General features: G+C 33.8%; 1 protein-coding gene across 2 annotated transcripts in view; it reads left to right on the forward strand.

The window, feature by feature from the left end:
- CLOCK (clock circadian regulator) overlaps positions 1 to 16153 on the forward strand; it is a 107525-nt gene that overhangs the window by 56517 nt on the left and 34855 nt on the right. For both annotated transcript variants that reach the window (XM_020975287.2, XM_020975285.2), the window contains exons 5-8: positions 1208 to 1356; positions 1658 to 1749; positions 5667 to 5756; positions 15960 to 16080. In XM_020975287.2, coding sequence (XP_020830946.1) covers positions 1208 to 1356; positions 1658 to 1749; positions 5667 to 5756; positions 15960 to 16080 — 452 coding nt within the window. The remainder of the gene's footprint in view (positions 1 to 1207; positions 1357 to 1657; positions 1750 to 5666; positions 5757 to 15959; positions 16081 to 16153) is intronic.

Raw genomic sequence — 16153 nt, forward strand, 5'->3', positions numbered from 1 at the left:
ACAAGTAAATGATTAAATTGGCTGCCTTAAATATTCAAATGTATTATTAAAGTAAAAGATCTTTTAATATTGATATGCTTCTATAGCATAGCATAACTTATCCTGAATTTTGTAGTATATTTTCCTTCAAAAAATTGATACTGGCAAAGACAACCAACCTTACCAAGCAAATGAATATGAAATGATTATCATGTTACAAAGAGATAAATTTACTAAAACTATTCCTTAAGTGTTGTCAAATCATTTCCTTATGGATAGACATGAATAAATACCCCAAAAAACTTAAAGCTTAGGGTGATTGATTTTAGACTGGCAGTGGATTGCTTAAATAAATACAGATAAAAAATGTCTGGAATTATGGGTGACTCAATAGGAGATGTAGTTAAATCAGTGAACATTCAGTTTATGTATAACTTTTCAAAGAGACTTTGATGTATAAGTATTTTCATCTGTAGCTGTATATCTTACTTGATCATAAATGCTCTATAAAAGTTGGAATGTTTTGAAAATAGTACTTTAATTTCAATTTCAACTTCAACTTAGCCTTGCTTAAATTGAAATAGTAAGACATTAAAACAAATGAACATGAGATGGCCCAGTGCTAGGGCACTGATTTTCTTTCATCTCCACTAACTGGAATACTTAATGTTGAGTTTGATTAATGCTTTAAACACTTGGTTTGTTTGACCTGTAAATGAACTTAATTTCACATCAACAAATCAGTAAGTAAATAAATAATATAGCCACTGTTCTTCATAAATAAGAGTTTTACTAATATGAGCTATGTTTAACTTTGTTTACTTTTGTAAGACATGTAAAAACTTAATCTATAGTATATTTGGCTGTAAATTCAATATAGTGTTTTTTGTCTCCATAAAGATTCATGAAACGAATCAAAAACATTTGTTCAGATGAGTTGAGAACATTGTTCAATTTGATTTTATGTGAATGGCAGCCTTTTTGTAATTATTTTCTGGCTTATGTGGAATAAATAAATGAATGTCTTCTATTAGCTTCCAAAATAAGTGGCACATTCATTTGTATAATTGTTATTTAAATTTTTTTAAACATCCATAATATCATGGCCACTGGATTCTGAGTCAAGAGATGTTGATTCTCCAGTAAATGTCACCTAATAATGTGGCCAGTAGACTAAATTGGATGATGATTCCAACTCTACATTGAATGATTGCTAATCTTTCTTCAGAGTCTCCAGAAACAAATCTGAGAAGAAGCGCAGAGATCAGTTTAATGTTCTTATCAAAGAATTGGGATCTATGCTTCCTGGTAATTCTCGGAAGATGGACAAATCCACTGTACTACAGAAAAGCATTGATTTTTTACGGAAGCACAAAGGTATTTCAACTTAATAAATGTATTAAGTAGTACAAACTGAATCCAATATTGGTTTTATTTGCTTAAAAGCAAGGTATAATTTACAAAAGAAAACTCATGGGTAGAACTTAATCATTTTAATTTTTCCTGGTTGTCTTATTTGGATGTGGGGAAAACTTCAAATTTTAACTCTTGTTTTGTAACTTTAAAAAGAGTTTTTATGTGCTAATAAGTAATCTGGAAGTGCAAAGCAATTGGTCTTAATTAGTGATTATTGTAGGAAAAGTGTGTAAAATATTATCTTTTTATTAATCTTTTACAGAAATCACTGCACAGTCAGATGCCAGTGAAATTCGACAGGACTGGAAACCTACATTCCTTAGTAATGAAGAGTTTACACAGTTAATGTTAGAGGTATATCAAAATTCATCTTCTTAAAAGTTTTAACTTTAAAAGATTCTCTTTGACTATTGATAAATACTGTATCATTTTGATTTAATTTAATTCAACAAGCTGTGCCTTCATTGAACAGTGATCATTTTGTTTTTATATTACAACTTTGGGAAAACCAAGGCTAAATTTTTCTAGATTTTATATTATTTGAGTTTTTTACCATCTTAATAAGAGAAAGATATATTTTTGATTGTCCTTATTCTGAGGCTTCTCTGGGAGTAAGTAAAATATTCATTATTTACTATGCTTTAAATGACATTAGATACCTTGTCATATAGGTTGACTAATGCAAAACCTGTCTTAAAACATTTTTAAAAGGAGCAGCTAGGTGGCGCAGTTGATAGAGCTCTGGCAGTCAGGAGGACTTGAGTTCAAATGCTACCTCAGACACTTGACACTTACTAGCTGTGTGACCCTGGGCAAGTCACTGAACCCCTATTGCCTCATCAAAAAAAGAAAAAAGCAAATAAATACTTAAAAAAATTTTTTTCAATGTATTGCTAGAAGATAATAGTAAAACATGGCTGTAGGTTTTAATATTACAAGAAAAAGTAATTCAATCTTAATTCATTAGAAATTCTTTATAGGAAATTAACTTATATGTTCTTTTGTAGTGAGGAAGTTTACAAAATCCAATTAATTTGAGTGCTAGTAGTGATATATTTTTATCAAGATTGTCAAATCTGTTCAGAAAATCAAATAATATTTTTGGAATCCATGATTTCTTTGATTTCTTTCCCATGGGTACTGCCTCCACCAGCATAGATTGAAACCCTTCTATGCTTCAGTCACTGGTCTTTTGGAATTGCTGTGGCTTAAAAAAAAATTTCATCACCTACCCTTTGGTAATGAAATTTAGTCTGATTAGTACTTTGCTAGCAGACAGTTTGACATTAAGTCTGAAACTCTGCATCTTTCCAGCTTGTTGTTGTACCTGTCAAAGTTCACGTCTTTTTAAGACTTCAGGTTCCTTAGAGAAGCCAAAATTACCTTCATGCCTTGATGAGGCTTTGGAATGATACTTTAGTGGATGAACCAATTGTAAATGCCATGTAAATATTGAGATGCTCAATCACCAAAGTTAATCTAGCATTTTTACTTCTTATGAGTATGGCAGCGTAACAGCTGCTATCCTGGTATGTCAAATGTATTTAAATATTAAAAATATTTGTATGAAAACCTAACAAAAGAACTATGGGAGGTAAGAGAAATAATATTTTGGAAGTATACAGGCTTTGGTGGAGGAGGAAGAATAGGAAGGTGAGAAAATGCATGAATAAGAGAGAAAGGTAAAAGAAGTAATCAGCATAGAGAAGCACAGAGGTTAATTATTAAAATCTTTCCTCACTTGCTGCCTAATTTTCTTTTATTTTTAATAATAAAAATTTATTTAATAAAAAGAATTTTTAGGCCATAGGCAAAAAGGTATATTCAACTATTATACTATTATGTTTATATTTCCATATGCCAAAAGACCAAATTGTAGCGGAGAGGAGAAAGAAGCGTATTCATGAATTATCTTTTGTTGATATCAGTTGTAAATGCTAATTGTTAGGCTAAATAAATCTTGTTATTGTTAGGTTAAATTGTTAGGTTAAATAAAGCTGAGTTGTTAACATGAAAATATTGATGAACATAGCTTGTGATTTGAAGTGAAAGATTTGTAAAATTCAGTCATATTTGTGAAGTCTAAATACAATTTGTTTTTGATGCCCATGTGCATATCTATAATCAAAACTCAATATCTAACCTAAATAAACATGTAGTTAACTTTTTTATGATTGCAGAGTAAACTGAAGTGTAACTTATAATTTTGCTAATTCTTTTTCTCTTACCAGAAATTAGCTTATTATTTAGTATTACTAATTTAGCTGTCATATCAAATGTTAGTGATGTGGTTGAAATAGTTTTTGTTTTTCAGAAATTTTTTTTAAATATAATTATTAAATCCCACTTATTCTTATAGTATTTAGAATTCTGCATCTGAAATTTTCTGTATTCATATTTCATATTTTTTGTGTAAAGCATATTTTTTGCAATTAGTAAATATATTAATAGGTATTTATGATTACTACAAAATAAATTTGTTGTCTGAATTTATAAAGATAAAGTCTCTGAGACAGACAGAGAGAGAGAGAATGTGTGTGTTATTCTTGGATCTAGATTTTGATATAAACATGATTTGGCCTATTTGCAGAATTTTCATTGTTTCAAATCAAGATACGGAGGGAGGGGGAATCTAAATATCTGATTTCAGTAGGCTACATTTCACCTGGCTATGGTTTGTCTGGCCAGAGCATATACATATACATATCCACTCATACATAGACACATATAACAATATATATACCTATATCTGCATTAAGATGTGTATGTTTGTATATGTCCATTTACCTGTACGGTGTTTGATCTACTTATTTGCACTATGACTGATAAAAATAGCTATTGCTGACATGACAATATACCACTTTATGTACTGGCCAGAGAAGCTTTAGCCAATTGAAATATGGCCTTCTATTTAGATTCTTTTTCTATGTCCTAGATTGAAACATTAAAAATATGGCAGATGGGTAGGCCAGTTTACGTTTGAATAAAGTCTAGATTGAAGAATATACATATGTGCAAGACTGTGAGTAGGGATTGTTTCCTTCTTTGTGTTTGTATTTCTAGTGCCTAGCACAGTGTCTGGGTCTGACAGGGGTGGGGAGACTGTGGCCTCGAGGCTGAAGATTCCCCACTCCTGGTAGGAGATACTAAGTGCTTAAAAAAAACTTGCTTGCTTAATGCAGATATACATATGCGTGATAACTGTGTGTGTATACATTTTAGTAATAACAGTAAATATTTTGTTCAGTTGTGTCCAACTCTTTGTGACCGTGTTTGAGGTTTTCTTGGCAAAGATACTGGAGACCATGGTTTGCTATTTCCTTCATTAGTTCATTTTGCAGATGAGAAAACTGAGGTAAACAAAGTTAAATGACTTGCCCAGGGTCACACATCTAGTAAGTATCTGAGGCAGTATTTACTAAGTGCCAAAAATATATTTGATTTGTAATAAATGGGAAATATTATATAGCCTGTTTCAGGGCTGTACATGTAAATGCTATGAAGATAATGGAGCAAGAATTTAATTTTTAAAGAGGTTTTAGAAAGAAGGAAATCCATTTTCATTTTCCTTTTTAAAATGTTTAACATATATACATGTGTGTAACTGTATACACACATATCTTTCAGCTATACAGGATAGACTTTTACATATTTTCCTACGGCTTCTGATGTTTGGTTGTTTTCTCAATTTAATAGCCATAGTTCATGGACTGGTAGTGGCACTTATTGATTAATTAGCTGCCTATAATGAGGATAAGCAGCAGTAGACTAATGTTTTATTACATGCACATTTGTATATTTTATTCTCATTTCAGTAACAGTTTTAGTATGAAAAAATGTTGAGAGACTTTATCCATAGTAAAGGTTATTAGCACATCAGAAGTGTGAATTGGGTTTTTTTGTACCTGATAAGTTTATATACATTAACACCTCATGAGCTATAACACCTGTGTGTACAGAGCACTGTATATAGCATAACTGAAGGACAATCATTGCCCTTTAGTAGTGTACAATCTAATAGATGATCAGAAAAAAAGGAGTGAAGTGTTCTTTGTTTTTGTTTTTTAATCTAGATACCTGAGAGGAGACTAAAATTCACATATACTTGTACAAAGAAAAAGGGGAAATAACTCACAATATTTTGGTAGTGCCCTCATAAATCTAGATGAATTATATTTAAATATCTTTTCTTTCATTCTATGAGATGATATTTTTATTTATTATATGAACTTTTTTCTTTTCATTTAACTTACCATTATATTTAATTTCAGGCTCTTGATGGTTTTTTTTTAGCAATCATGACAGATGGAAGCATAATATATGTATCTGAAAGTGTAACTCCATTACTTGAACATTTACCAGTAAGTATAAAAATGGTTACTAATGAATCAGACTTTAGACTAAGTTTCACAAAGGGGTTAGAGTTCTGTTTTTTTGTGCTTTTTTTTTTTTTTGCGAGGCAATCCAGGTTAAGTGACCTGCCCAGGGTCACACAGCTAGTAAGTGTCAAGTGTCTGAGTTCAGTTTTGAGCTCAAGTCCTCCTGATTCCAGAGCTGGTGCTCTATCCACTGTGCCACCTAGCTGCCCCTAGAGTTCTGCTTTTAAAATATCAATTAGTGCAGGTATCACATCTATTTAATTTCTTTGGAACCATGCTTATCATTGTGTTTTGCACAGTGCTTAATAATGTTTATTGAATTGAATGACAGTAGTCTTATCAGACTCTTGTGTTCATTCTCCGTTACTTGTCCTCACTTCCATCTTCAGTAATGCCATAACATATTAATATGCTGCTAAGAATGGAGTATTTTAATTACCGTCTGTTCGCTTTGCTCGGAATCATCTCCTTCATAACCTTCACCTCTAAAAATCTCTGGCTTCCTTTAAGATTGAGATCAAAAGCCCCCTTCTGCAGGAGGCCTCAACCTAGTTCATACAGATACCAATGCCTTCCCTCTAAGGTTACTTTCTATCTAGTTTTCGTGTATCTTTATGTGTATCTATTTATGTATTTGTTCTGTCTTTATATGTAAGCTCCTTTAGGGCAAGGACTGGTTTTTATTTTTATTTGTATCCTAGCACTTAGCACGTTGTGGTTAGTAAAATCTGAGACCATCCCAATTCATGTGCTTGTTGATTGATTTAATAAAGGTTTAAGACCTGCTTTGATAAGAGGAGTAATAGTAAACACTATGGTGGTTGTGGGGTGGGAATCCAAAGATGAATAAGACATGCTCCCTCCCCTGGGGGGGGGTGAGGTACTCTACTGTGGACAGATACTGTAGACAGGATTCAGTATTGAGATATGGTTTGGATGACTTCAGAGGCTTTTTCTAGCTGTAAGATTCTGTGATCTTACGCATACTAAGACACACATATAATAGTTATAACACAAAGCTGTATGTAAGTTATCAGATGGTGCTGACTTTTTACATGGTCATATGCACATCCCTAGAAACAAACAAAAAAAAAGTAAATGGAACCCAAGTGGATTGATACTATCTCCTAGATGGTGAAGAACTAAAGCTTTAAAAAAAAAAAGAGAGAGGATGGGATGGGAAAAAATCTAGCCTCCCTCAACCAAGAATAGCAGGGCTGAGACAGATAGCACATTAATAAGTCTTAAGAGTGAAAGTCAGAAAGATGTAATAGAAAATGGAATTTTAAGAGACAAGACCCATAGGGACACTACCTAAATTAGTGATCTGCTCAACAAACTGTTAGCTGTTTTGACCATTTTACTGCTGTTTATTAATTGATTGATTGCATGGGAAGAGAAATTAAGATGGAGAATCCTTCAGGCAATCTGTTCTGGGGAGCGTTACAGTTGTGCTTAAGATGGGGCTGCCTCCTTCCATTATATGGCTTGACTGAGGTGTTATTATAATAGTATTTTATTAAAAACTATTTTCTGTTGTCATTCAGCTTTTTGGGTTACTTTTCAAATTCATCTTATTATATTGTTACTATATTGGTAAGCTAACAATACAGCTATCTTTCCTGTCTTTTCTTCATGTGAAAGAGTGACAATATAGTGTATTCTAAAATAAACTTTGTTTTAGAAAAAAAACCAATGTATTTCTTACTCAGAATATATTAACTTATAAAATTCAGCCTATAGAATATGTGTTTGTGCATAGTTTTTAAGTAGAGTTTTGTATTTGTGCCATGTTGTTAGTTTTCTTTCCAATTCTTTCTCCCATAGCTCTCATTTATTTTCCATCTTTTTCCTTTGATCACTTTCATTTTACTTAGGAAATCAGTTTAAACTCTTGCTTCATCTCTTCCAGGAATTCTAGTTGAATTTATATACAAGCTGTCTTTTGTTTTTTTCTTTTTTTTTTTGGTAGCTTTGCTTGTAGATATTTTGGAATTTTTTTACTTCCAGAATTGTGTCCTGAGTGTGGTGGTATTCTTTTTTTGTTTGCTCATTCTTCTAATCCTACTTTCTCACTTCATGCTTTACATTAGAGCCTTATTCTGACGCTTCCGGAGAGAATTTCTGGGCTGAGCTTTTATCTTTTTGGGCCTTGCTATTGCTTTCTTGGGATATTGGATGTAATTCTAGGATCTCAGTGACAGCCCATGTTTTCAGTGCTCCCAAGTTGTGTGTGTATGGAGGTGGGGAGGAGGTAAAATAAGCATTTATGTAGTAGCTACTATGTTCAAGGTACTGTGCTAAGTGTTGTTTACAAATATTATCTCATTTGAGCCTCCAACAACCCTGTAAAGTAGTTGCTGTTATCCTCATTTTACAGTTGAGAAAACTGAGGCAAACAGTGATTAAATGAATTTCCTGGAATCATACAGCTAGTAAGTATCTGATCCTGTATTAGAACTCAAGACTTTCTGACTCCAAATTCACTGCTCTATTCACTGCACTACCAGCTGCCTCTGAAAAGCAGTCTGATCCAAGGCATTCTTAATTGTTGCCTTTCTGGTCTTAGCTCTGCAAATTCTTGACCCAAGTTTGAGTGTGAGTAACACAACCCTGGGCTTGTCCCTAGTTGGAGTTCTGGTGGAGTGCTGCTAGACTCAATCACTTTCAGCTAGCTGAGAAGCTCTATAGATTCAAAGTGACAGAACTTTATGCTCCTCTTTGGTCTTGAATTCTTGCCCTGCTTGGGCTGTCCTGCTATGAGGGTTAGTCATACAATTATCTGCGTTGATCCTTGCTCAGTACCTGGCCTAGGGTCTGCAAGTCTCCTTGCCCTGGACCACCACCCTTAAGCTCAGTTCCATTCTTGACCATGTATTGGATCTGTGTCCCAGAATTGATTAGTAAATGGCAGAGCTGCCATTTGACACTTGTTCCTGTTCCCAGAATGAGTTTGGGTCGCTCGGTGTGGATCTGGGACTTCTTTCTTGCCTGATGCATTGAAATGCACCACGTGGCCATTCCTGGCTAGATAGACCCTATTGCCTCTGTCCGCAGACCTCTTTGTCTCCTTATGCTGACCTTGCCTGGAAAAATGGCTCATGATTTTGTCTTGAATTTCCTGATCAGTACTTGGCTGGTGTGTTTATACACACACACACACACACACACACACACACACACACACACACACACATTTTCAGACAAGTTGTAGGAAAGAACTTGGCAGGGATTCTTCCTGCCATGCTGCCATCTTGACTGATCTCTTTGTATGTGTGTTTTTTAAAAAGACATACTAATTAGTCAGCATCTTTGGTTTGCAGAATATTAATTTAACCTTTTTTTTCCGCATAGTAGAATTAATTCACCTATATATTTTCCCTAATGGTATTAGTCTAGATAATATGGTAATACAACACAAGAAGAATAATTAGCATAACTCTGAATCACACTTGTTTTTATGCCGGTTTAAAAAAAAATTAAAATGTACTATCCTGATCAGAAATATTAAGAGTATGAGGGCAGGTACCATGTTTTTGCCTTTCTTTGTTTCCTCAGCTTTAGTGCCTGGCACATAATAAGTGATTAATAAATGCTTATTGATGATAATGGATGATGATGGATGAAATACTTGACTTTTGCAACTTAAATGAAGCAAGTTAATAAAGAATTGAGACTATAGTTTATTAGTGTACATAATCAGTCACATGATTTTATAGTAAGTCTAGATTTGTGAAATAGATTCAAATATATTTTCATATATAATGAAAATAGAAGCTTTTTACCTAAATTTACTTTGGAAAATTGGTCAGTTCAATTCAGTAACTGCTAAATGTTAGGTATTGCACAAAGCACTGCAGATAAAAAGACAAAAATGAAACAGTACTCCACTCTGGAATATTAAATTATACTGGAGAGATGAAAAAGCATAATCCAAGGTGTGGAGTGAAGGAGGCAAGGAAGAAAGTACACTTTTCAGCTTTAAGAAAAAAAGAGAAGGGAGCAACTAGGTGGCACAGTGGATAGAGCACTGACCCTGGAGTCAGGAGGACCTGAGTTCAAATCTAGCCTCAGACACATCACACTTACTAGCTGTGTGACCCTGCGCAAGTCACTTAACCCCAACTACCTCACACACACAAAAAAAGAAGAAGAAAAGAGAAGTAATAGAAATGATTGAATGAATTTACTTCGTTAATACTTTGTTAGGGTTGTAGAATTTAGAATTAGAAGGTGACTTAATCCTTGAGTTTACAGATAAAGAAGCAGCCTCAAGGAGATAGTGTTTTGCCAAAAGTTATAGTGATTGATTGTTAGACCTAAGAACAGAAATCTATTTTGCTGATTCCTAGTTCCTTCCATTACTCTGACAGCGAAAAAATTTGAACAGTAGTTGTTTAAATGCTAAGAAGATACATTTTAATGTATTTGTCAGAGTTTGTTGAAAGGGGTTGCAGAACTTTGAACAAAGGACTTTTTGAAAAGGGCCAGTTGTATCCTAGCCCACCAAAATTCAGGCCTATAAAATGCTGTTAATAAGGGATAGAGTTTATATGCTATGACAGTTACATGAAAATGACTGGGTTTTTGTTATTGTTGTTGTTAAACTCTTTGGGCAGACAAATTTTTATGTTTAGGAGGCAGATGAAAACCTGGATTCCCTGAATTTAGTGTATTTGAATTAGAATTAGATATTAAGCAGAAGCTAAGTGGAAAAGTCCAATCTCCAGTATGGCAATAAAATCTCTTTAGTGTGATGAGCTTCATTAAAAAAGCTAACCTAAGTATAAGTTAAGTTAATTGAAAAGTTGATATCTAACTAATTTTATGATTACCTCTTTAAGTGGTAAGAGTAGCTCAGCTTCATAAAAGCAAAGACAGTGTAAGGCCAGGCCATGAAGAGCTGCATGAGGCTTTAAATATGTAGGGAAAGACCAAGCTGTAACCCCTAGATTGAGACCAATAATAATAATTGTCAATAAAAGAAAAAAAAGTGAAAACTAATTAGTATTATCTCAAAAAAAAAGTCTGCTTTTTTTGGTTTGTTTTTTATTAGTATCTCATTGAATATATCTTTTTCCTGGTTATCTATAGAGTCAAAATTAATGCTGGTGTTTTTAAGTAGTAACTGCTAAATGTTAGGTATTGCACAAAGCACTGCAGATAAAAAGACAAGAATGAAACTCCGCTCCAGGATACTAAATTGTACTGGAGAAAAGAAAGGAAAGAAACAAAAAAAAAAGCATAATCCAAGGTGCCCTTGAACTTCAGTTTATGTTTGTGAAGAGAATGTAGGTTTTAGCCATCCAAGAAAATTCTGCCATCTTATGGTGACCATTCAGAGTGCAGACACAAAGGTCTCGCTGAGAGAATGAAGGGGAAATGATTGTTTGCTTCAAAGCATTTCAGTGACAGTGTCATTTTGTAGGCCCTGAGTCTATAGGATTTCAAACTTGATTGGAGAGTTATTTAGTTTAACCCTCTCATTTTTGGATTAGGAAATTTAGGTTGAGAGATTAATAACTTGTCTAAGGGTAAACAGGCAATTAAGTAGTAAAACCAAGATTCTAACTCAGGATCTTTGACTCTAAATCTAGTGCTTCTGTTATTGCCTCCCACATATGTCTGGCATTTCTGCCTTTCTGGGATACTGTCTTGTGTCCTGTAGTTAGGGCCAGTCTTATGAGTAAATGCATTGGTTTGTCAAGGTAACTGAAATTCCATTATCGTAAATTAATCTCTGTGTCTGGCAGGCTTATCAGTCATCAGGAGTCAGGAGCCCTTTATTAGACATGCAGCTAATGTTGGGAGAGATAACACTCAACTCAATAAGTCCTGAACTAATTTGGCCATGGTACATTTTTAGGCTTAAAATATGTTGGCAAACCCATAAAAGTTATCCACTGGGATCTGTAGAAGCAATAAGGAAAACTTGCTCTTCTTTTATTTTAAAAATTTTTTTCCTCCTTTCATGTTGAAATTTTGCCACATAATACATATTTTTTAATTACGTCAGCATTATGCTATGGTGGATGGCTAGAGAGCTAGCCTTGAAGCAAGGCAGAAATATCAGTTCTATGTCTGACACATACTGGTTGTGTGACTCTAGGCAAGTCACAGCCTCTTAGTACTCTAAGCAACTCAAGTAAAGTACAGAGACAATGACAGGCTGCATTGATAGAGGGAATTTCCTCACTTGTAAGTTCCTTATACCAATAAAAATCACAGGTTTTGTCTTTGCTTCTAATTTAATATTTTAGAGAGAAAAGTACTACCAACATCAAATTTCTCTTACTGAGAAATCCATTCACATTGCATAGAGTGGTTTGGGAAATACTGCCTTAATTCCTTATTCCCTAATATTGTGGTCAGCAAACATCTGATTTGTGTCTAGGAATGTTCAAGGAATCATTTTAGGCATAGTCTCTACTAACAATTAATTTATTTTAATGTCCAATATAGACAGAATGATCTCTCTCTGTCTCTCTCTCTACATATAGAGGTACGACCTAGAGAAAGAATACACCAAGTGAGGGGCACAGAACATTTACTGAAATATTTTGTGGTAAATGGAGAGAAGTTGTTAACTGGGGAATGACATAAGTAAAATAGTGTTTGAGCAGTGATTTGTTTATCATACTATTCTTCATTTTTAATAGCTGGCTAAAAGGAAGCCCCTGTGGGAATGAGACGTAGGCTGAATATTCATGAAATTGAGATGTGGGATAGCTGACAACTAAAGGGCGGGAAAGGTGATGCCTAAAACAAGTCGTTTTCCCTGAGACAGCTGTAGTAGTAGTTTATATTGCCATGAATTTTTTTTTCTTCTTCAGAGGTTTTGGTACATGGTAGACATAGAGCCCTTGACCATAGATTCAGCTAATCAACCCAGCTTTAGCAGTCAATTAATAAGCGTCTGTTAAGTGCGTACAGTGTGCCAGGCACTATGCTAAGCACTGGGGATACAAAGAAAGGCAAAAGCTCCCAAGGAGCTTTTATAACAAGGAAGACATGCATAAAGAGATACCTACAAGATGCATAGAGAGTAGATGGAAGGTAACCCAAGAGGGAGAAGTGTGTTGGATTCAGCCTAACAAAATACGAATCTTTCCCATACTGTTCAAAAGTCATTTTTATTAAAGATCTTGATTTTAAGCTTTATTGTTTTTTCTTTTTTGTGTGTGAGGTTAGAAGTGGGATTGGTAGTGTACATAAATCCTAGATCTCTTGTAAAATTGCAGGCTTGTAAATGTGCTAACTGAAGACATTGTTGTTAATTGAGGTTTCATTCAAAATTTCACTCAAAGATTATTCTAGATGTGGTTGTGTTAGTTTTAATAGTTATTTCTTGAAGGCATTTAATATTATTTTAGTCCTTTGGGTTTAGATAGAAGATATTATGTAGGAGCTAAGTTATTCTTATCTATCTATCTGTATACACATACATGCACATGCATACACATGTGGAGTAGATATATTTGCTTATAAACAGAATTATGTACTTATATCTTAAATCAACAACAGATTTTTAAAAGTTGCTTTTACATCAAAAATGACTCCAAATGAAAAGCAGTTTAGAAATACATTTCTAGGTTTGGAGAAGGAAAATTAAAATTCTTCTAGCTGTATTCTGACCAAAAGGATCTTCACTAGTTGAATGGATTATTAGTAGAATCCTGTTATCAAAGTTAACAAAGATAATCTTTAAAAAATGTATTTTAAATTTAGGCATCAAAAAAGAGCATTTCTGTAAAAGAAGATTGTGTGTTAAGCCATGAATCTACATTTCATATCACTTATTTCAAGTATATAATAAATTCTACATGTTTCTTTCTTTCCTTTTTTAATTAATTATTTTTTAAATTTATGGAATAAAACAAGCATTTCCATAACACAGGACAATAAAAAAGATGATTGCACGTGAAACTGCCCTTTATTTTTTTGACATTAATATTGGTAATCTCCTCTCCTCCGCATTCCTACCTTCCCTCTGCCCCATTAAAAAAGAAAACAAAACAAATAATAGTTAAGCCCCCCCCCCAAAAAAAATTCACCTAGTGGCCTTTTCCAAAACTGTATGTTTCTTTCTGCACCTGGAGTTCATCACTTCTGTATCAGATTGGGGGTAACATGTTTCATTCTAAGACCTCTGGAAACATGATTGGTCTATGCATCCATCAGCGTTCTTAAGCTTTTCTTTGCAATGTTGTTGTCTTTGTATAAGTTGTTTTCTGGTTCTGCTCACTTGACAGTATTTCCCAGGATTCTCTGAAATCATACTTTGTATCATTTCTTATGGTAGAACAATAATCCATTATACTTGATATCACAATTTGCGCAGCCTTTCACATTTGGTGGTTGTTGATGATTAAATTGCAGTTCTTTTTTTCTTTTCTCCCCCCCCCCTTTAATACTCTCGTTAGGACAAAAAAATTTGTTTTACTTGTGACTACTCCCTCCCCAGTTTTATTCCCCACTCCCAGCTTCTTCACTTCATTCCTTGTTGAGTTTAATTCTATACCAGACTGTCATTCAGTCAGTCAGCAACATTAAACATCTACTACGTATCAGACACTGTGCTAAGTTCCAGATTTACAAAAAAAAGTAGAAAAAATCAATCCCGAGCCCCCATTCTAATGGAAGAGATAACATGCAGACAACTAGGCAGAAATAAGATATATACAGGATAAATTGAGGATAATCAATTGAAGGAAGGCACTAGTGGAGATTGGGAAAGGCTCCTTTAAATGGTGGGATTTTAGCTATGACTTGAAGCTGAGTGTGTGTGTGTGTGTGTGTGTGTGTGTGTTCAATCCCTTTTGTCTGTTTCAGGTAAGAGTGAGATTCATCTGATAAATCTTCCTGCTACTCCTTCTATCTTCTCATATACCCCAGTTATGAGGAATAATAAATACTGCTTTCTCCTTCCTCCCTCTATCTAAATGTATTCTTTTTGTTCTCTCTTTCTCTTAAAACCCTCAGAACAGAACCAGAATGCCCCTGGATCATTTGTTTTTCTAATTTTATTCCCTCAATAGCCTTTGAAGACAATAAGTGTCTGAAAGGAGACTTGTTTCTTCTTCCCCTATTAAAGTGTTAACACTACATTATTAGACAGTCCCAGTTCTCGTAATTTGACCTTTTTAGGTTTTTCTGGATTCTTTTGCTTGAATTTCAGAGGTCCTGCTATGATCTTTCCATCAGAAATACTTATACATTCTCTATTAAAAGTTTATTCTCCCCTTTCTACAGCCCTTTCCTCCCCCCATTATATTCACCTTTGTAATTTATTTTTTGTTTCTATAAGCCTGTCTCTGACTTTTGGAAAATCATATTACAAGATCTTCTCCTATTTATAATAGAAACTGCCAGATTTTGGGTGATCCTAGCTCTGGTTCCTTTAACACTTGAACTGCTTCTTTCTGGATACTTGCAGTACTTTTTTCCTTTTATTTGGGATCTCTGGATTTTGGTTATGACGTTCCTGGGGCTTAATCCTTTTGGGATTTCTTTCAGGAGATAACAGGTAGACACTGTGTTTAGATAGAGCCCATTTAGATAGATGGTTCTCATTTTTTGATTTTTTGAAACATAATGTTTAGGCTTTTTAAAAAAAAATCCCACTTTTGAAGGAGTCCAGTGATTTTTTAAAAATGAACTCTTCCTGATCAGTTTTCTGAGTCATTTGTTTTTTATATCAGCTATCTCAGTTTTCTTAATTTTTCAATCTTTGATTTTATTCCTGTATTTCTTGGTATCTAATGGAATCATCAATTTCTGTTTTGTCTGCTGTAATTTTCAAATAGTCTGTTTCTTGGATGAGGTTTACAGACTTTTCTTCTAAGCTATTTATTCTCCTTCCAGTCATTTCTTCCAGAATATTTATTTTGTTTTTTAATCCCTTCATTATTTATAGGTATTCATATAATCCTTATGGATTTTTTGATCATTATTCTGTCTGATGTGGATTTCAGGCTTTTGAAATAATAGGTGTGGGAGAGCCTCTTTTCATTTAGTCAATAAGCATTTACTAAGTGCTTATTACTATGTGTCAGGCGGCCAAGTTGGGTAGAAACTCAGAAATGACATAGTAAAATTATGTTTTTCTTTGTTATTTAATAAATTGTGACATTTAAAAAATATACTTGAATGCATTATAATTGTTTTAAATTCCCCTTTTTTTAGTCTGATCTTGTGGATCAAAGTATATTTAATTTTATCCCAGAAGGGGAACATTCAGAAGTTTATAAAATATTGTCAACTCATCTGCTGGAAAGTGATTCATTAACACCAGAGTATCTAAAATGTAAGTAGTGGGTTTGTGATGGATAGTACTTGTTTTTTTACTTGATAATTCAGATAAATGTAATATTTCTATA

The sequence above is a fragment of the Phascolarctos cinereus genome, unplaced genomic scaffold (assembly GCF_003287225.1).
Source record: "Phascolarctos cinereus isolate Bilbo 61053 unplaced genomic scaffold, phaCin_HiC Scaffold_9;HRSCAF=440, whole genome shotgun sequence".
NCBI lineage: Eukaryota > Metazoa > Chordata > Mammalia > Diprotodontia > Phascolarctidae > Phascolarctos > Phascolarctos cinereus.